Source organism: Strongylocentrotus purpuratus, unplaced genomic scaffold (assembly GCF_000002235.5).
Source record: "Strongylocentrotus purpuratus isolate Spur 01 unplaced genomic scaffold, Spur_5.0 spur5_scaffold_6, whole genome shotgun sequence".
Taxonomy (NCBI): Eukaryota; Metazoa; Echinodermata; class Echinoidea; order Camarodonta; family Strongylocentrotidae; genus Strongylocentrotus; species Strongylocentrotus purpuratus.
Window position 1 is genome coordinate 25,504,590 of NW_022145612.1, and position 22,221 is coordinate 25,526,810.

The 22,221-nt window shown below is 36.0% G+C and overlaps 2 protein-coding genes across 2 annotated transcripts in view; both read left to right on the forward strand.

The window, feature by feature from the left end:
• The first annotated feature begins 816 nt into the window (after window positions 1–816).
• LOC115919443 (thiamin pyrophosphokinase 1-like) lies at window positions 817–9,669 on the forward strand. Its single transcript, XM_030973266.1, has 7 exons — window positions 817–1,597; window positions 2,660–2,807; window positions 4,167–4,239; window positions 4,625–4,720; window positions 6,385–6,531; window positions 7,237–7,348; window positions 9,280–9,669. The coding sequence occupies exons 1-7, from the start codon at window positions 1,477–1,479 to the stop codon at window positions 9,483–9,485; spliced, it is 903 nt and encodes a 300-aa protein (XP_030829126.1). The 5' UTR covers window positions 817–1,476; the 3' UTR covers window positions 9,486–9,669.
• A 9,892-nt stretch (window positions 9,670–19,561) lies between these two features.
• The window catches only part of LOC100892522 (protein SSUH2 homolog), a 19,617-nt gene continuing 16,957 nt past the window's right edge, over window positions 19,562–22,221 (forward strand). The window contains exon 1 of the mRNA XM_030973462.1: window positions 19,562–20,141. Within this exon, the coding sequence (XP_030829322.1) occupies window positions 20,110–20,141 (32 nt within the window). The 5' untranslated portion in view covers window positions 19,562–20,109. The remainder of the gene's footprint in view (window positions 20,142–22,221) is intronic.

Here is a 22,221-nt window from a genome sequence, read left to right on the forward strand (position 1 = left end):
CTAGAGGGCGGTATTCAATTTGATGACATCATCTGTGAACAACTCTCCATGCCTTTTGTACATAAAATTTCACAATTTTTTTGTTTTCTTCGTATATATTTGTGTTCTTGATCCGACTTCATAACATGTGAAGTAGAATATCATTTTGCATTCTATATATTGCTTTCAGGGGAGTACATTATCTCAATCACAAGAAAGAAGGAAAAACATGAAATTTGATGTACAAAAGGCATGGAGAGTTGTTCACAGATGATGTCATCAAATTGAATACCGCCCTCTAGTGACTAGTCATTTAAAAAGCTCTTACTTCCTCATTCCTGGCCCGATTTTGTTCAAATTTTCACTGATATTTTTCAAATATCTTAAACTTTACAATAAAAGTAACTTAGTATGAAGGTTTTGGTTTCCTTTAAAGTTGTCAAAAGGGAGAAAGGGGGAAGAAAAATTGAAAACATAAACATAAAACATGGAGGATATTTAAAAAAAAATGAAACGAATAAAAACAAGGAAAATGATAGTCCCCCTATTTTCATTGCTGACCCTGCGCATTGCACATTATCTTGCTAAAGTGCCAGAAAACACTTCATGAAAATTACATAAACTTCAGTAAGGCCTAGATCTATAATAATTTATATAATTTAAAAATGTCAAAATTTCGCATTTTCCTCATTTGTCGAAACATTGCATTGCCCCCCTTTACGATTGATACTGATGAATAAAGTGAATAAAATTAGAGCCCATGCACGAACGCAACATCTTGGGCGGTAACAAATCGTAAATGGGCGTGGCGTGGTCGAGTATATGGGCGGCGACATGGGCGTGGCAATTATAATAATAGACATGCGCACGTGTTGTGATAACTCGGCACCGCAAACAGCACGCAAACGTAACTTATACGCACGGCATGCAGGTAATTGATTGAAGATTTATAATCATGATTAGGGTCTATGTGTTCGATATCATTTGACAACTGTGCCCTTGATAGCATCAATCCACCAAGTTTTTAATGTTTCACCAAAGCGTGACAGCAATCTTTCCAGGGAAGATTGTAGTGTACCATGTACTACATTTCATGTCTTGTTTAATGTTATGAACTTAAAGTAAACGCGCGCTGACACAGACAAGGGAGATGAGATGACGCGATTCCTATGTGTACATTGACTAAAAAGCGATGGATTCCACTCATGCATGTACGAGGTCAGTGCGAGGAAGCTGAAAGTATAAAGGAAAAGGACGCAGTCGACCAACTATTAGGTCTATGTTTGAACAAAGGTTGGCTATGATATAAAATCCCTCAACCAGGCCAACCTTGTTGATCTTGATGTCGTTCACAATATCACAATTATAAATCAAATGCAAATGTCGTAAATACTATTTGCCATGACGTGATAGTACAGACTACAGTGTTGAGTGTGCGAAGAGTAACATTTTAACCTCTTTATTGACTGAAGACGAGCGAGACCGGCATTGAGAAAGATGTTGCATATTGGTTGGTTATTGGGAAGGTGTGTATCATATGCAGATTCCACCAGTACAAGAATGGCAGCAGAGAAACTTTGGTCTCCACTCTCATGTTTTCAACCTGGATTGCAGAAAGGTTAGAAACTACACTATCAAGAATTATACTCCTTTTTCTTCTCTTTATGTCTTCTTCTTCTTCTTCCTTCCTCTCCTACTCCTGTTACTTTGTCTTTCTCTTATTTCTATTCATCCTCTTCACCTTTTAAAAAATATTTGTTTATCCTCTCCTTTATACCCCGCCTTTAAAAAAATTAATTTTGAACTTTTTTTTCCTGTTTTTTACTCCCTATTTTCTTCCTTCCTTTTTCCGTATTTATTAGTTTTATATATAGATCTACATGTAGACTATATATGAATGTGGAGTGATGTTTAATATTATACTATACACACAACCCGTTGAATATCAAGATCAAGATTTACTGGGACTCGGCTGGAGTCTTTGGAAAATGTGTCCTACAAAAATCAAATCGTATCCAATGAGTTAAATTATAAACCATGTAGGGAAGATGGTATTTTGATAATTTGTTATGCTGAATGATAGATTATCAATTGTTTGTTTAGAGAGCTAGAAGAGCATAATCCATCTAGAAAATGACACGAGTTAAAGATAAAGACCAGTTCTGGTCATGCGATTGCATTGTGAAAGAAACTTGGAATCGATCAGAAAAGGTTGATCATCTAGCATATAAGTATTGGTGTGTACTGCAAGGTTCTGGAATCATCAAAATGATAAGAAATTTGGCCCAGTATTCGTAAAGTTACAAGCACTGTACACAGAAAGATGTATATGGGACTACGCACACGTGCACGACACGTGCGTTTATCTCTCACAGTCCAATAGATAAACTAATTTACCGAATATATCAATTAGTAGGCGGTTTCCCGGCAATTTTTTTTCCATCATACATTAGTCAAAACATATTCTTTCACATGATCGGTAATAAAGAGCTTCCATCTCATTTTTTGAAGTTGGGGCGTTTCCAATACTGGTCTTTACCTTTAACACCCTTCTGGCTCCTAACAGACAAAATATCATCATTTTTTTATCGTCATCGTTCTTATTCCTTGCCAATTAACCAAGTAGAACAAAATGTTTCATTCCAAATCTTAATGTCTCTTTTTTGTTTCATTTTGGCAGATGCCAATGTTGCACTGATTATTCTGAACAGACCAATCCATGATGTACAGCCTCTCCTCAAAAGAATATGGGATGGTGCCGTTATCAGAGCAGCAGCTGATGGTGGTGCCAACCGTCTACAGGAATGCATGTCACAAGAAGATCACAGGTATTCATCTGGCAAAATCTTACATCAGTTGTTCAGAGGGTATTTTTGGGAATAATGCCAAAATGATGAGGAAGGACATTGTATATTTGATTGTAAACAAAGAGAAATCTGTATTTATTTTATCACACAACCTTCATGAAATAAGCTGGATTATGTATAGTGCACTCAAGTACAAGAGTTCTGTTGGAAATTGTAAACATTCACAAATAAAAACACATAAAGAGCAAAAGGTATGCAATGTTTTAATCTAAGCACCAGATCCTTCATTTTCTTTTTTATTTTACATGAGTTTTGTCTCGCCTGCGTAGCAAAAAGCGAGACATAAGGCGCTGCTTTTCCGGTGACGGCGGTGATGGCGTCAACATCAAAAACTTAACCTAAGGTTAAGTTTTTTAATTTTTAGTATAATTTTGAAAGTATAAGTTCTCATTCAATGAAACTTAAACTAAAGGGTTATCAAGTATTCCCAATTATGTGAGCAGAATTTCAGGTCACAAAATCAAGGTCAAAGGTCATTTCCGGTCAACAGACTTAGACTATGTTGTGACGTCATCATCGAAAACTTAACCTCGGGTTAAGTTTTTGAATTTTTAATATAATTTTGAAAGTATAAGTTCTTATTCAGTGAAACTTTGACTAAAGGTTTATCAAGTATTCCCAATCATGTGAGTAGAATTTCAGTTCACTAAATTAAGGTCAAAGGTCATTTCAGGTCAACAAACTTAGACTCTTTTGTGGCATCAACATCAAGATTTTGAAATTTAAGCATAATTTCAAAAGTGTTTGTTCAAATTCCATGAAACTTGTACACAATGGTTATCAAGTATCACAAATCTTATGACACAAATTCCAGGTCTCAAAGTCAAGGTCAAAGGTCATTTTCGGTCAGTATGTGAGGATTTAAAAAAATATATATTTTTCATGTTCCATCAAAGTTTTTAATCCTGGTACAAATTATAGTAAATAATTCTTCCGATGACTCTTGGTCAATATTCACTTCAAAATGCTGATTATATTTAGAGGATTTCATTGGGGGGGGGGGGCTGCTAATGGGCCACCCCGCCTATGAATAATGTTCCAACCTCAATTTGTCATCGTATTGAATTGCATAATGCAGGCAAGACCGCCGAGAACGCTTCCCTTGTTTTTATTAGAGCTATAACATTTTCAAGAAAGTGAGGCCTGATATTTTATAAACTCATAAAAGTTCTTGATCTCTGGTAAGACAGCAAGTTAATTGGGGGGGGGGGGGCAGGTATTGTCCCCTATTCTTTTCCTCTGTAGATCTACCAGTACTTATGGTACCTTTTATTTTTCTCTTCACCAATTCAATAATACTTGTATCTAAATTGTTTTCAGATATGTTCCTGATATTGTCTCTGGTGACTTTGATTCAGTGAGGGAAGAGGTAGTCCAGTACTGCAAAGAAAGGGTATGATATATCAGTTTTCTTTGAAGATATGTGATGCCCTTGATTAGAAAGGGCAAGCAAATGGTTGCCAACTTGAAATATCTGGTAGGTTTCTCGAATGCCAGACAACTACCGTAGTTGTTTTGCTCTTTTTAACAACAGATGGCTGAGGCAAAGAAGAAAAAAATAATAATTGTTTCATTTTTTTTTTAAAGGAATATTTCAAAGCAACTGAAAAATGTTGGGTAATATTCCCCTGCTACAACTCATCAACGATATGTTATTCTAAGTTTCTATGTGGAAAAAGCATTCCATCTGTAGAAGTATTCTATATTTCCTTATAATTCATGAATTTTGGTTGTTCTGCATTATATTCACCTCTCTCTCTCTCTCTATTTGTGTGTAGGGAAGTGATGTGATCCATACACCAGATCAGAATTCTACAGATTTCACTAAGTGCCTTAAGATTGTTGTGAATATCGTCAAGAAAAAGTCTTTGGCAGTAAGTACAAATTCTGTTATTATTTGTTTACATTTTACCCATGAGCGAAAATATGAGCTTGATGATTTTGACTTATAGGGGAACGAGCATAATGAAAAGTGAAAGTGCCTTGTGCAACTAAATCATTTTAAAACTATTACGCTCTGTGTAAATATAGCCAAAATGACTTGTTCAAAAAGACAATTATCTTTCATTATTATTTATTTCCACAATCATTAATAATATAAACCTAAAACCCATTTGCAACCCTTACTCTAACCCTATACATTTAACAAAATAATCCCTGGAGCATTTGGTAGACCACCGTTTTTGCTGTCCTTGATATTTTGTGATGATATTAAAGAGATGGTTTATTGATTTCAAACTTGACTGAGTTTGGTATCATTGCAATCGAAAAATTACACTGAGTAAAATCATTACATTTGTGTAACTTGTACATACGAGCGAAATTTATAAAAGTTGATTGAACTTGACGAAAAATCAACCCACGCAACGCCCCTAAAACATCGTAAGTCAGCTGATTTTTGAAGTGACGTCACAATATGAACAGCGGGCCGCTCAGCTGAAACGATTGACGACGGTGCGAGTTGCAGTTTCCGTACGATTCACATGTATTGCATCGACTCTAGAGTACCGTACCCATTTATAACTTATGGTGTTTACCTTCATCAAAATCCCCTGGAAATATGGATATGGACGAAAACATACTTGAGTATACTCCAGCTAGAAGGCTCCTCCATGGCATGGTTTTGGTTCTTAATCTGACGTTAGTCTAGATGAATGGTATATAACTTCCAAAAAGCGAGTGAATATATTGTCGATGTAGCGTTCAAGTTTCCCGTAGCTGGTAGCTGTGCGTGCGTACTCTGTGCATGTACTATATGTGTGCAATACACTGACCTCTATATGCGTGCATCACATCTAGCGCAGCTTGCTAGCCAGCCTAGCCCGTAGCCCGGCGCTCGAGAGCTAGCCGTGAATCGCGAACCGGACTGATCTGTTTCTCTCGGTTTATCAGGTCCTATACGACTTAATTTATCAAAAATGTAAATTAATCAGCCTAATCACACATTTTTGTAATGAATATCTGGACAATTCTATGTATATTTGTCGCCTATTTTACTCCAAAAGAGTCGTTAGGTCAGCATGCAAAATGCCCTTTGCCTTCCCAGATCAGACACATACACGCTGAAGTGCCCTCAGAATATGTGATTATTTTCCAGATTTTTATGCTCAAATGTGACGGGGAAAAATATAAATATCAAACAAACATTTGTAGAAAGTATCATTTATCCAGTGTATCTCATTCAAAATGCCAAAAAAGAGGAAATATCACCACTGGCGGTAAATATACAAACAACGTTAACCCATATCTGAAAATTGCAATGGGTATCCAACATTGTCCCGAATGTGTGATGTAGGTTGTTCATATTGTGACGTCATAGTTTCGCATGTAAAATAACGCCGTCAATTCACTTAGTGAGTGGGTTCAGGAAAGGGTAACAAAATTGCATTCAATTTATTCCTCACAACAGTGAGGGCTTCAAAAGTACTTTGCTCATTTTGTAAATGTTCTCATCAATCTGTAGAGGTGTAATTTGCCCATTTTCCACATTTCAATGAACCATCTCTTTAAGTTGCGATTCTAATTTCTATATTTACAGGTGGATAGCATCGTGGTGTTTGGAGCATTTGGTGGTCGAATAGATCAAACTATAGCCAACATCAACACCCTCTTTCTAGCGTCGGCGGTAACGGACCTACCTGTATACCTTCTTGGAGATGACTCCCTAGCATGTCTACTACTTCCAGTAAGTGGGGTTCATTTTCCATGCTCCAGCAACACTTCCTCCAATATTCCTTCAGATATACAAGATAAGGGTTGTAATTGTGTTTTAGGTTAGATTTAGGTTTGATCATTGGCCCCCCAAGACCCCTTTTTCTAATGCTAATTGAGAGCTTTTTGATGAGATAACCACCTGTCAGTGACCATGCAGAGAGGTCTGATCCCTCCTGGCCCTACTTGTGCAGTGGTGCTTTAGGGGAAGGGTTAGAGTTAGGTATAGTGTTGGTTTCACATTTGAAGTTAGGAATTCAGTTAAGTGCAGGGGATGGACCACAGAACAATTGCCACTGGAGTGTTGTACAACCTCATTTCTATATAAAACCAGAAACTTTTGTGACATGAAACATGAATTTTGAATTGTTGGCGATGGCCATTTGTTTAATAATGTTATGGTAACCTTTTTTGGGGGGGGGGGGGGGGGGGGGGGGGGGGAGGGTTGTTGTTGATTGTTAGACTATATCAAACATTTCCATATTCATAGTCATATTCATAGTATTCATAGAAGATAAGCTGTAAGTAGACTGTTTCTGAATAAAATACTATTTAGATATCATAAAACATTACAAAAGGTAAGCCTCATGGAACATACGTGTTTGCCAACAGATAAAGAAAATGGTCAATATTTTAAACTAAAAATTATTCTGATTTTATGTGATTCATGTTATTACAGGGCAGGCATAGGATTAAGGTGGACACTGGCCTCGAAGCCGAGTGGTGCGGACTCATCCCTATTGGTACGGAGTGCAAAAGGGCATCAACGACGGGTCTCAAGTGGAATCTAGGTAGGTAATCCAACTTCTGTAGACAGGAATGCGGGTACGGCTGGGCCGACTCTCAAACATGATCCACATGTATATGCATCGCCATCGGGTCCTTTATGATACAGACGTCCTTACATGATCTACATTAAAGCCGTCTGCACTAGTTTGGCCAGGGGGATTAGACCTCCTTGCAAGGTCACTGACTAGTGGTTATCTCATCAAACCAGCTCTCAATTAACATAAGAAAAAGAGGATCAGGGGGGACCAACAGGCACCGATTAGGCATTGTTTGCTACAGTATTGCTTGAAATAAAGTAGACACTCTCACACTGTGTCACGCGTGACTGCATGTATCATTCCATAGACTTTGGTGTGACTTGGTGGTAATGTATCTACTTTATTTCAAGCGATACCGTATATAGAGGGTGCAAGCAGCTATAAGTAGTACAGTGGGGCTTTAAATCACTTTATACAGGGATGTGGATATATTCTGGTTCATATGCACGGGTATTGCTAGAACACTAAGAATGTGAGTAGGGGGTGTCAGAACAAATTTGCAGACATGTTAGCCAAAAACAAAAGGCAAATGGAAAGGTCCACAGATTTGTCACCCTTGCAGACTGAGATCTCTAAAATTTCTTGTTTTTATTCCAAAAGAAAGGTTGTCAGATTTTCATAGTTGCCATTGGTAAAAATGTGACCTTTGGATTTTCAAATTTGACAATTTATATCATATTTAATTCACCAACATAATATTTGAATGGGAGGGGGAAGGTTTTATGCCCCTAACATTCCCTCCCATCCCCATCCCAATGTAACAATACAATTCTGTCTTATACATGGTCCTTATAGCTACGTAAGATAATTCTGAATGACATAAAGGCCTGCATAGTGTGCCTGATTGCAATGTTTTTAATAGAGCCCCCTCTCATATCCTCTTCAACCTCTTTAGCTGGTTTACATTAGAGTTGGCAAAGGCATGAAAAAAATACACGGGGGCTCGGGGCAAATTAGCCCCCGAAATGCCATAAAGAGCCCCCAAAAGTCATAAAAAGAGCCCCCCAAAATTTGCATAGAGTTCAATGCAAAACAAATTAAAGAGTGTTATTTTTATGCAAGCAAGCTTGAAAAGTAGCCCCCTTCAAGTTTTTTAATAATTTTTTCCCTGAAACATTTATCGCATTAGTGTATGTTCAGTTGTACTAACATGAAACGTCCGTACACTTTCCATCTGTGAACCATTATGAACATTGTGTACCTAGATATATGGAGCAGAGACACCACATGCTTGCCCCTCCCTTCTTTTTATATGCCTCAATATAAACATGATGTAAATATTCCCCATATCCTCCCAGCACTGATATGCATGTGGCATGTAATGTAAGAGTGTTGTATGCAGCCTATAGGTACATCATTCTACCCCTTGTTCCTCAATATCTCGATTTGCCACTGATCTGCATGACAATTTCTGATGTTTATTTTGCTTTCTAGTATGGGTTGTAATTTATTCTAAAAAGGAGGTCTTTATCACATTTCATTACCAATTTATGTTGGTCATTTATTTACTTTTTTTACATTCAATCCCAAGCTCAAAGTTGCCTTCTTTATGTCATTATGCGTATTTATTTCCTTTAACTGGTACACTTCATTATATCCACTGATGTCTTATTAAAAATAGTAAATAAATGACAAACGCAAATTGGCAATGAAATGTGATAAAGACCTTGCTAGCTCAGTCGGTAGAGCAGTGGTTACCAGGTCCCTCGTAGAGGACCTAAAGCCTTCGGCCGTCTGGTTGCTTACTTACAAGCATTTGTGCTTTCTGGCTTAGCACTCAGGTAAAATAACCACCACCATATATGGTCATATATATATATATATATATATATATATATATATATATATATATATATGGTATTATTTTATTTTCATTCTCAAAATATTATTTTCAGAAAACCAATCCATGCAGTTTGGAGGTTTGGTGAGTACGTCCAATAGCTACGCACCAGATGCACAAGAAGTGTCAGTATCCACCGAACAGCCTCTCCTCTGGACGATGGGGATTCAAACTTTGACCTCTGAAGGTCACAATGGGTCATTGAATTATAATGGATCATCAGAGCAATCAAAGCAAGAAACTCCTGAATCACATTCATGACCCACAAGGCCAATGTTTTGAAAAAAATTGTGTGGTAAAAGTTATTTGATTGCCGTGAGAAATTAGCATTGCTTAAATTAAATAATTTAGATGTTCACAGAAAGCACATTTATTTAGTCGACATATCTTTAGTCGATGTGTGAACATGTGAATTTTAACCAATGAAAATCATGATTCAGTGAGAATTAAACTTTGTTAAAAAATGAAGTTACATAATCAAAAAGATGTACAGATTATGATGCAAATATTAATTTAGATGTGTTTTATTTTCTTCATTAGTAAGTGCAATCTCAGATGCACTTTATATATGTTTAAGTCTGTCAGATACAGTCATTTTTAAAGACGTAAGATATTTTACCATATAAATCCTTGCCTGAAATTTTTGTGATGTATTATCACCAGAGGTATATTTATTTAGGACATTGATTTACTTAATTTTGTAGTTCATATTTTCCAGGCAGCCTTGGTATTCTTGATTCCCTGATGACAATGCATGTTGCTATTAGCAGTAATATTTTACCTTCATTCATTCACTGCATGCTTGCCTTTGTTCTTCCAAGCCATTTCGAAATGGTGGCCTCATCAACTGAATTTATGTGCATGAAAATGTGTAGAATAATTTTTATTTCATGGTGCTTTACAATTTTTTTTTTTTTTTTTTTTGAATCATTGATTGTATCTAGAGTCCTCAGTGTGCACAGTAGTATGGAAAATGCACTTTCAAAAATATAGTTACTCAGTATGCATGCAGATGTTGAATAAATCATTAAAAAAGGGGAAAAAGGGAGGGGGAGGTGTGACTTGTCAGATGTCATGCAATATATTGACGCTGTATACATCTCTAGAGTTGATATTTGCGTTTGTTATACATATATTACTATATTCAGTCTTCTACTTGGGAACATGCTCAACCTTGGAATTACTTTGTTAGGGTAACTAACTCAGGGATTATAATTAAGGTGTGTACAACAATTTTAAATACTGAAATATGTACAAGTTTTCCTATGCAATATCTTGTATATACATGTGTTTTTTTAGTATTGTACCAGCGTGCCTTGCATCAGGTCATTATGAAGGATGATATGTTGCTGTTCAAATGTAATTGCCAGTACTGTCGAAATCAGGTTTTATTTAACTTTTGGAAGATGGAATCTTACGTACATGCTCAGGTCTGGAATGACCCTTAGGTCTACTACAGGCATAGTGAAAAGCCTTTATTGATGCCCTGGATTATGTTGTTTGTCTACACTCGTGTTTACTCAAAACTTGCATTTTCACTGATATTGATTGATGTATTATTATTAATTTATGTATTTATTTGTCTATATCTATTCTAATTGTAGAAGGCCACCTGGCTGCAAATGATTTCTTATCAACAAAACGGTTTTAAATCCATTTAAAAATCTAACAAAATGAATAGCCAGCAAATGCCTCAATACTAGTAAAGACTGGTGGGAGAAGACTAGCAGAAGATTGGTGTCAGCTGTGAGGCTTTACATGGCTACTTGTACAAGACTTGAGCACAATGGTTGTTACATATTTATTTCATGCACTGCACTTTATAAGATAATTTGAGTGAAACATGTATATATATGGATGAGATGTGCAAAATTATGATCTTGTGTAAGTTAATGAGATATACATTAAAACAAAATTAACATGTCACTTTTTGTATGAGATTTTGAATTGGTCGAGATTGCTACTTGCTAGAAACTAAATTTTCAGAAAGGACCATATGAAAAGGTTGCTCTTATGCTAGGCTTTCCCCATAGGGTCAACAGATCTAATCTGTATACATATGGAAACCATATACCTATGTGTATCAAGCTGGTATGAACCCTGTAAAACAGTGAAAGAAAATTCTCAATACCACTTCCTCATCTCTAAAGCCTTAAATATTTGTATTGTACATTTAATTGAGCATAATATTATTACTATTGTTGTTATAGCTGTTATTATTTATGTACAAGCTGATTATAGGTTATACTTTGTCATCCCTTGGCACATGTAATACAATAATAGATTACACCAGTCCTAAAGGAAGTATTGCAACTTGCTGGAATCCATACGGTATCCAGTGAAAAGCACAACTCATAGTCCATGTTTTATATCCACATGGGGAAAGACTACTTGCTTGGTTTACTATTAATAATTAAGTCTTTCTTCTACAATATTTTTGATGGAATTCAATTAATTGTTACTATTTACATGACTTGTTGAATATTAAATATACATTTGATTTAATTCTGTGCGGGTACATTATTTGTTGTTGTTACCAGAACCAAAAATGACATGTAAGAGGCATTATGAAAAAAAGAAGCTGATAAATGATTGTAGTATTTCAAATTGTCACTTGCCACTTACCTGAAGATGCTCATTATTTTTGTTTACATCTTTGAAAGCATTTATCGTGTAGTTTTTTCTTTCATTAATAAGGTTACGTTTGTTCACATAAACATGTTACAGTGGAACCTTGTTATTAAAAATGACGACCATGAAGCCGACTTTGTTACATCAGATTTCTTGTTGCATGTGTATTAGGGTAAAAAACAAGAGATGGGACCAGCAAAAATTACCTTGTGATAACATAAGGACATTCTATCATAATATGAAGTGTGCTAACCTTGAGCAAAAAAAAAGAAAAACGTAAATTTGTGGTTACCAGTTTTTTTTGCCAGTGGGGGGGGGGGGGGGGGGGGGGGGGGGGGGGCAAAGGCCCATGATCCCCCTTGGTAAATCACTTTTTTAGGAGGATGAGCAGTATTCAATCCGATGTACATGTATTACTATTTTCAGACATCTCTCAAATCAATCTTTCACAACAAATGAAAATCAGTAAATATTAAGTTACCAACAAACTATTTCAGTGCTTTTACACTTTGTACCTGCTTGGCATACAAGAATCCTCCACATCAAAAATACTAAGTTAGTAAGACATAATCAACCTCAGGATGTCTGCAAATAATTGTACATAAATAATACATGTATGAACTACAGCTTGGCTTTTTCATTGCAGAACAAAAAAGAAGGACATGCAAAAAATCATAAACTTCAGAACTTTATTTATTTATTTATATAATATAACAGGGTTGGAATAATAATTACATGCTTACGGTACTGAATAAGGAAAGAAGAAAATGAGGATCCAGGTTTGTCTGTAGTGCATTGCTGCAAAAATGGAATTTATCAAACGATAGAATAAAAATCAAGTAAAACATTCTTGACAGGATTATACTTTTATCTTGTGTGGTTGTTTTTAATAACCCTAAAACTACACTATCAACATCGCATCATGATCTTGCTGGCTGTAATGTACATATTCAATTCATTAATTTCACTCGATATAAGTTCATATTTAACATATCACAATACATCTATGGGAATGTAATCTTTCCCTTAAAACAGAACTGAAAATGTCATTTTGGGAAGTGGGTTGTGTCATCTCTCCATTCCAGAAACATGTAAATTGGCAATTTGATGTTTAATTCTGGATGACTTCAAACTGGTGCGATAGACACCCCATAAGGCTTGTCTCTGCAGATAGTCTTTGTATTAGATTTGAGCAAAAGCAAAGTTCATGCAGTGCTTTGACAAGGGAGAAGGGGTGACTGGTTTTGATGATATTCTTGGTTGATTCTTTGAAGATAAAAGAGGGATCCAAGTTTCCAGCATGGCATCCAGTGTGTGTGTGAGAGTCCCCATATCCCTAAAAAAGATCACGCACTAAGAGCCCCTGTAATATAAAAAACAAAAGACGCAATATTGTTTAGATATATTAAAAAGGCAAGTTACAATTTATTGCAATAAGAAAAGAAAAAAATAGAAAAAAGGCAGTTATATTTGTATCATTTACATTAATAATTGCTTGTTTATCATTTAACTCTATCATGAATGTAAAGGCGTTAATATCTGAAGTTTTCTTTTCCTTTGATGTCTATTTTCTCTCTGGAGAATCACTTGGCATAAACTTGGCATATTGGCTAGACAAGCTGTTTATAAAAAAATAAAAATAAGGAAATTGCTGTCTCTATCTGTTACCAAATCTGTAGAAATGGATGTTTAATATGATAGGTATAAACACCTTTTTTTTTTAATGTTATAAATGTGACCACCATATTTGTACTCTTCTCTGCATAAAGTCTCAAAATACTGATTTTAAAAAATAATAATAAAATTAACAATGCAAATAGCATTACTTACACAATGATGTTGTTGATTGGAATGTGGATAAGCTTGACAAAGAATCCAATGAAACCCATGATGCAGAATCCAATTGCTGTGGCCATTGCAATTTTCTGGAACTCTGTACAGGAAAGGAAAGATATTATGTAAGTGTGTAGTAATGATGATTTCTTTGGAGTAATTTATTTAAGGTGTAGCACTGACCACTTGCATTGCAGATCATGCATAAATAATTTGAACTAATAATATCTCTGTCTCCAAACAATCCAGACACTTCAGAACAATTTTTGAGAAAAAATGAGGGAAAGGTCTCAAGTCAATTTCTATTTCTGATAAGTGGATTGTTAAGTGAGAGAAAAATACTAAGAACCTTCCATTTAAAGTTAAAACATGAAGAACAAAATAACAAAAATGGGGAAAAACAATTTTTTAAACCATTAAACAATAAATGAAGGAATCCTTAAACTCTATGTAAAGGGGAGTGAAACGGCTGAAAATAAAGTTCATTTCCTACTATGTATATGATAGGTGGCAAATAATATTTACCTTTCCTATCTGGCTTTGTGCATCTTTTGACAAGCCTGATGGAGTCCTTGGCGAACTGCTTAGCAGGTTCAATCGTTTGCTGAATTTGATCCATATTTGTAAGGTGATGTCTTTGATAGTAACCTGTAAAATAGAGGGAAAAAATAGGCAGGGTAAGTAGGGCAATAAACATCTATTAGTCCCTCTATAAGAGCAATGTTTACATTCAATTATCATGCCACCGACTAACTTCTGCTTTAGGCCAATATATGCTTTCCTTTAGTTCTGTACGTTTTCAATATTGCTTGGAAATTTCTTCCTCTACATTGCCACTTGTTGTACAGCATAACCATGGCACATTGCTGATTTCCAAATAATGACCTAAATCTGTAATACATCAAAGTAAACTGCTCAGGTATTATTAGCCTTAAGGGCTCTCTCGAAATGTTTTTTTAATGATATTATTCGAGAGAGCCTTAACTTGCTCCCATACCCCTGCACGAAGAGGCATGTAAACAAAACTCAAAAGTGGTCCAAAATCACACTTTCGCGCACCCGACCAATATTGGACAGTGGCTTTGATAAATTTTGTCGTAGTTTTGGTCTTAATTACCGCCTTAATTTCAAAATCGGATCTGAAAATAACAAAATAAGAGCAATTTTCTTACCAGACCGATACAGCTCAGCTCCCTTTTCACGTGTACCGTGTGAATTCACGATGTCTACACAATGGTGATGACCTCTGACTGGCACTTCGTAAATGTGCTGCTTCCGTATAATGCGCTGAATAACACTAATACAGCGCATTATACGGAAGCAGCACAATTTACCCACAATTACGGAAGTGCCAGTCAGAGGTCATCACCATTGTGTAGACATCGTGAATTCACACGGTACACGTGAAAGGGGAGCTGAGCTGTATCGGTCTGGTAAGAAAATTGCTCTGATTTTGTTATTTTCAGATCCGATTTTGAAATTAAGGCGGTAATTAAGACCAAAACTACGACAAAATTTATCAAAGCCACTGTCCAATATTGGTCGGGTGCGCGAAAGTGTTGTTTACATGCCTTTCCGTGCAGGGGTATGGGAGCAAGTTAAGGCTCTCTCGAATAATATCATTAAAAAAACATTTCGAGAGAGCCCTTAAGGCTAGGTATTATGGCCTCCTGTATTCTGTTTCACAAGTTGTCAGTGATTTTGTATGAGGGATTTCCTTTTGCATTTTTATTCTTGTGAATAAATGCATACTGTAAAACCAGAAAATTTGCATGCGATTTAGGATTCATGCAAGTTTGATACCGAGAATTAATTAAAATCACAGCTGAGAACTGACACAACACTGAATTTTTGCAATTTGGGAAAGTTTCTTGCAATGAAAAATGGCCATTGTTAACAAATCTGAAAGGTTAAAATTTTAACCGTTCTTGGGTTTAATTATATCTGACTTTAAACATTCGAACTCTAGACTATGGCTTTCATATTTTACACAAAATAAAGAAAAGTATTTTGGGGAAGAAAAAAATACCAAGCCAAACTTTTATCAAAATAAAAGCCAGTTGGACTCAGGAAATAACATATTTTTAGGCTATTTCTTGGTTAAAAGAAAATCAAAGAAAATCACTCATTAAGAGACATGAAGTAGATCTACTACTGTGTGAAGTGAATGGTGGTTCCTCCATGTATTTCACAATAATGCACAAAAAAGAGACACATCACAAATGACCCGTTTTGTATTGAACAAGCGCCTCATATTCCAGATGTTACAAATTTTAGGTTACATCAGCATCAGCGTATGGGACCAAAAGCGACACAGAAAACCGACCGAGTGATTGATTTCGCAGTTTGAGACGCGATCTTATCTACACACATGCAAATAACAACATTTAATATTGTTTCAAAGAAAAAAATATATTATGAACAACATCAACATGTATTAAAATTTACCTATAGAAGTCAAGAACCGCCAAGTAACTGAAGGAAATGCCAAATTGAACAGCAATCGGCTACACCAACAAGCAAAGAGAGAGAGTACGGAAGTGATACGTTGCAGTAATAATACATTGCATGATGGGATAGTTTGTCAACGTTTTCCGTCTGTATGTTTATGCAGATCTAGAGGGCGGCGTGGGAAGGGGGGGGGGGGGGGTGCATCAAGGAGATTCGATCACTTTATTTGAATATTGGAGGGGGAGGTGCATAGCCATAGGGTAGGACATAGGCCATAGGGTTAGGGTATAGGTAGCAAGAGGAGACGATCCGCCTGCGTTATCTGCACAGTTTATTAAATCACAATCCAAGTTTCACTGGCCCCTATTAGGCTGTTTAAAGATGTGAAGCAGCAGCCACCCCCGAATAGTTTCAACTGTAGAAATAAAATAAAAAAATCATCGGAAGCCGTAGTTTAGCTTCATCCTCAACTAATAAAGCTCAAGATGTTATAAATAGAATGTGAAATAGACTGACATTAAAAAAAAGTATTTAAAAAAAAATTGTAAATTTAATTATGTTATCACACGGGCTAAAAAATATAATCAAGAGCCCTATACAGATAATTTTCGGGGATTAAAAATAGCGAAAAATTGTTAATCAGGGAGTGATTAAATGGCCAGTGGGCTTTGTAAAATTTGTAATTTGTAATGACCTTGCTCTGAGAACCTTTTGGTCAACAAAGCGAAGGAATATAGGTAAATGAGTTTTAAAAAAAGAACTGGAACTGCATGCAGGCACGTACCCACAGGGGGGGGGGGGCAAAAAAATGTCCAGGATCGGTTGAACTTTTTAAACCCTTTTTTCAGTTACCTCGATCGATTACATATATTATATGTGCCCCCCCCCCCCCCCCCCAAGCATCAAACTCTGACTACGTGCCTGACTACATGTACAATAAAACAGAGTAAGGAGCATTATCAAATCCTCCCTATGTATAACTGCAAGCCTTATCGAATAAAGATTCCTTTGAAAAGTTGGTTACTAACACGGAAATAAGAGGGCATTATGTCTATTCCCAAACATCCACCTGATCAATCCACTCCCTCGCACTCTATAGCCCATCCTTATCTCTGCATGGAATATTTTAATCATAAATAGGAGCTGGCCGGGAAAGGGAACATTTCTTCTGTTCTTCACAATGTTTAGATCTCTTATACCTTTTTAAAGTTTCCTATTGTATGTCAACAAATTAATAATATAGGCCTAGCCTACTCTATGTCAAATGCACGTTGTAAAAATGAATACAATTAACTTTCCCCGAGACAGAGATGAAGGAGAGACTCGAAGAGAGAGAGAGAGAGAGAGAGAGAGAGAGAGAGAGAGAGAGAGAGAGAGAGAGAGGGAGAGAGAGAGAGAGAGAGAGAGAGAGAGAGAGAGAGAGAGAGATACAGGTAATAATTTCTATATGTATATTTAAAAAACGTAAAATTGGCTTTACAAACCGACTCGAAGATAATTCTTCTTGAACATTCTTTCTTCTTCTTTTTTGTTATTGTCAAAGGTAATGTGATCAGAAAATGCTGTTTGAAAAAAAAAAAGACGCCATGGCAGCTGGAAAGGAAATTATACATCTACTGCATTTCGCAAGAAAAGATTGATTTGGTAGAATAGGGAAATTTTTGGAGAGGTGAGTTTTACTTATTTTCTCCCGGAAAAATGATGCAAATCCCACTCATTAGCCTCCAATATTCATGATTGATATACTGCATCATTATGTTTGACGAAATGCAATGTCAAAAACACTTTCCAATTATTGTTCCTATACCCAGTTTAACGCGGTACGAAAAATAATTTCCCTTAACAACTTGCCAATCATTTTCATTTCCGTAGGGCTGATCATCCACTGGTAGATTGAAAATTCATTATCTCTAGTCTATTTTGACATTTTTGTCCATCAATATCGCAAACTAGATGAGTAAGATACAATAAGTTTGAAGAACCCCTGCCAAAAAAAATATAATGAAAACTTATAATATATATGAAGAAATACAAAAAAAAACTTTTTCTTACTTCTAAATTTTGTTTGAATGAAACGATCCCCATCATTATATTTGTTAAATAATATTCTCAAAAATCTAGTTCTGTAACTGAATTTCATACTTCGTTTATGTCTGCGACACCTTATGTATACTACAACACTTTAAAAAGTCTTTCCTAATTTATTGGTTAAAGACAACTATCGAATAACTATAAAATCAAATTAGAATGGAAGACAAATATTGAAAAATAAATAGATAAAATGTAATCAAAAGATAAATCACTGATTGAAAAGCAGCATTATAAGATGGATACATATCAAAGGTACAACGATTTCAAATATATAAATTATTACAAGTCGAAAATCCGTTTACGAAAATGTATAGTAAGTTTGCCCTTTCTGCCTCTTGATTCCTTGTAAGACAAAGTTTATGTAAGCTAGCTTTAAAGCAACAGAGATGTATACTGTGTACAAATGGCTTAAAAACAGAAAAATCGACTTGAGATAATTTTTTGAACATTCTTCTTCTTTTTTGTATTGGTCAAAGAAACAAAAGCGTTGTTAAGTCTAAACTCCGTTTTCCAGGGCTTCCTTTCTTTTGTAAAAATGAAACAGAAAATTGAATATAAAATAGCAGAGAAGAAAGGTAAACTGAGCTCCCACTTTAGGAAACGGTCACTTTATTTCTTGTAGAATTTTGGTCCCCTGTTATTTAATAATAATTGTTTTACTTCCTTATTGTCAATTATGTTATTATATTGTTAATATTATACTGTATTTAAGTGGAGCCTCTCCTTGACGAGTCCAGTCTCGGTTTTCTTACATGATATACAACCTTGAAGCATGTCAGGGTGAGCTTTTCATATGTACAAATGTAACTGACTATAGAATGAGGCATTTGTATTGTGCTGTTTTGTGTTGTATTGTCCTGTGTTGTACCGTGTTCTGTACACATACATTTACTTTATTAATATGTTATTACTGTATGCGATGTCGTTGAGTTTTATTTTCAATTTTAAAAAATACACACACACAAAAAAGTCTAAACTCCGTTTACGAAACTGTTCATTAAGTTTGCCGGCCATTCCTTTTTGCCCATATTCATGTACATTTAGCAGTAAAGCCTTGCAAATTCGAGGATTTACTCTGAAATTTACAAATATAGATATAGGTCTAGATCTAGACTAGTATTTCAATATAAGAAACAAGTAGGTCACAAATTTATTATCTTGATAGCCAAATATTTTATCGAAGGTAGGGGATTAATGGTTTCATTACTTTTGTGGTTGATAACACTGATTCCAAATTGGTGTTATATACTGTCAAATATTGCTGTTTAGTGTTGCCGTTTGTTGTACTAAGAAGGGGGCGTGGCATTTGTTCAGGACTTGCAAAAGTCAGGTGACTGCTCTTGTACCGAAGCCGTGACGCGTATACAATTGAAGTCACACTTCCCTGTGTACTGTTGCAACAGAGCTTGCAACAATCAACACATTGCACCTGTAACCGTTCGTCTTGCAAGTAACTACATCATCATGATCATGTGAATGTAAAATCGAAGCTCTACCCGGATTCTCTTGGCACGTGATATCGTCATTGACGTCATCAGCACAGCAAAACTTTTGACCAAATACTTTTGGCCAAGTTCGGCCTATATATCCGGCTCACACGTGTCTGTACTACCCACTCGTATTTCCTGCAAGTTGAGAAGTATAGTTTTTCAACTTTGTTGACAATGCCGAACAGCTGCGCTGCCTAACCCATGCCAGAGCTCGTCGGTTCCAGAGTCGGTCTTTATGCATCTTATTGTTATACAGCAAGCTGCGGGAAAATTAAAAATCAATTAAGTACAATCTTCCTACTTCATTGTGTCGTGTCGTGATTATACCTGACTGCTACATCCAGGACTGAATAGTATATAGAACTTGTGTAAACTTTTAGAAGTTCAGGATGCCAAACGAAACACAGCCAATCCTGCAAGGGTAGGTATTCAGGGATGTTCTCATGCAGGAGGGGATGGAGAGGGTTAAGACTAAGAGTCGCTAAGAAATATTGATCACAGTTTCAAAGAACAATTCTTTGACAGAGAGGTTAAATATATTTGTTGTGAATTGATAATGCGTTGGTCCTTGGATTGCTTACCAGTATGAGCATAGTTATATAATATTGGATGGCTTTGAGTGAGATACATTGCTCGAGCTATGGCAATATTGAACGATCGAGTCGGAGACGAATCCAATATTGTCATAGCGAGAGCAATATTTTCTTGTATCACAAGAAAACAAAGCCATATGATATTATTATTATCTATATCAGGCTGCCTAGTGAAATGACAAAACAAATTCTTGTGTGTGATTTATAGTCAAAGTTCACGGATGACTGAGAAATACGAAAACAATATTGCATGGTCAGTCATCCGGGTACTGCGCTAAAGATGTTGAATACACAGATTTATTGTACCACTTGGGACTCGGGAGCCTTATATAGATAATAATTAAAAATAACTAGTTATTAGTTGTGATATAATGTTAATATTATTGTTAATTGTGAATTATCATTTGTAAATCTGGGTGAAATTATGTCAGGTGTTTTTATTTTCTCTTTAATCAATGTACTGTACTTTCCATGTAGTAATAGCCTTTAAACAAGGCCACATGCCTGATAGACGCCGAGCGACTAAAAAGAGACTAATCGCGAAAACCTGAATGATCGCCAGCGCGAATTGTCCAGACCTGTGGCCTTTATCAATCTGGTTTGGATTTCTTATGTTAACCCTTGTTTCCGACTGGAACTCGCTTCAGAAAACGTAGTGTCCAATCAGCGAACGTATCCTAGCACGACGTCAGCATATAGTATCCATCACACACACACACACAGTAAACTCTACGTAGTGCGAACATGGACCTACATGCCTACTATACGTACGTGCTAAGACCACTGACCACTGACCTCTACATGGAACGAATCACGAACGAAGCCAACTAGGAGATCGCCGTTCTGATTGGTCAATGAATCCAAAGTAGGCGTATTGGCCTACATTCTATGAATAATTCATGCGGAGTAGTGAAACCCACTTTCCAAAAGGCCTCATGACATTCGTCATTCGGTCGCGCGTTCACTCCGGGTATCTAGACTCATCTCAGCCGCTTAGCCAGAGTCAACGAGGCCTTGTCAAAAGGCTAATGTAGTAATTGCTTGCATACATACAGTATAATACAGGAATTTGGAGATGTATTAACTCAGACTAAATCTACAGTCCAATGGTATTGTGATACCACCGTAATGACTATCTGGTGATAGCTGTGGAATGCATAGCTTGCATAGCTTGCATATTTTGAGTACATGTAGTGATGTATACATGTACATGTATGTACATCTACATACTTAAGAATATACATGTATTGTATGATCAACTCATGTCATCATTGTGTATAGATTAAGCTTAGTTCAAAAATCCTTTTCCACTCATAAAACAAAAGAAACTTTTGCTACAATTTGTTTTTATTTTTACTCCATCAAAATTTATTTCAGCATAATGCATACAAATGACAAATACAAAAGAATATATAACCTATTTACATTTTAAACATTCAATTTGATAAGTACACTAAATTTCCTTAATTCATTATTTTGATAAAGAAAGTGGGAGGCAGGCCGGATTAAAGAGTCAAAGAGAGCAACAAAGAGAACATGCACAGTTTAGAAGCAGGCTTACTGGAAAGCGTAAAATCTTACAGCCTTTTGCACTCCTACAGTCTTTTGTACTCCTACAGTCAACATAGGCTATATATCACATGGGTGGAATAAGGATGAGTCAATTGAAAGTTTGGCAATGCTTAAAGAATAGATTACCCCTATTCACATTCCTGTTGTCTACTAAAAAGATACTATAAGTCTAAACGCACACAGATAGGCTGTTTGCCTATTTAGTGAATCCTTCTCACTGTATCCAGTCTATACCTAACTCACTAGTGCACTCTTCACCACTTTTTATTCTAAAATGTTAGAAATTTGATACTATTTTAAATATACTGGTATATATTCGTTCTGCAAAACAACGGT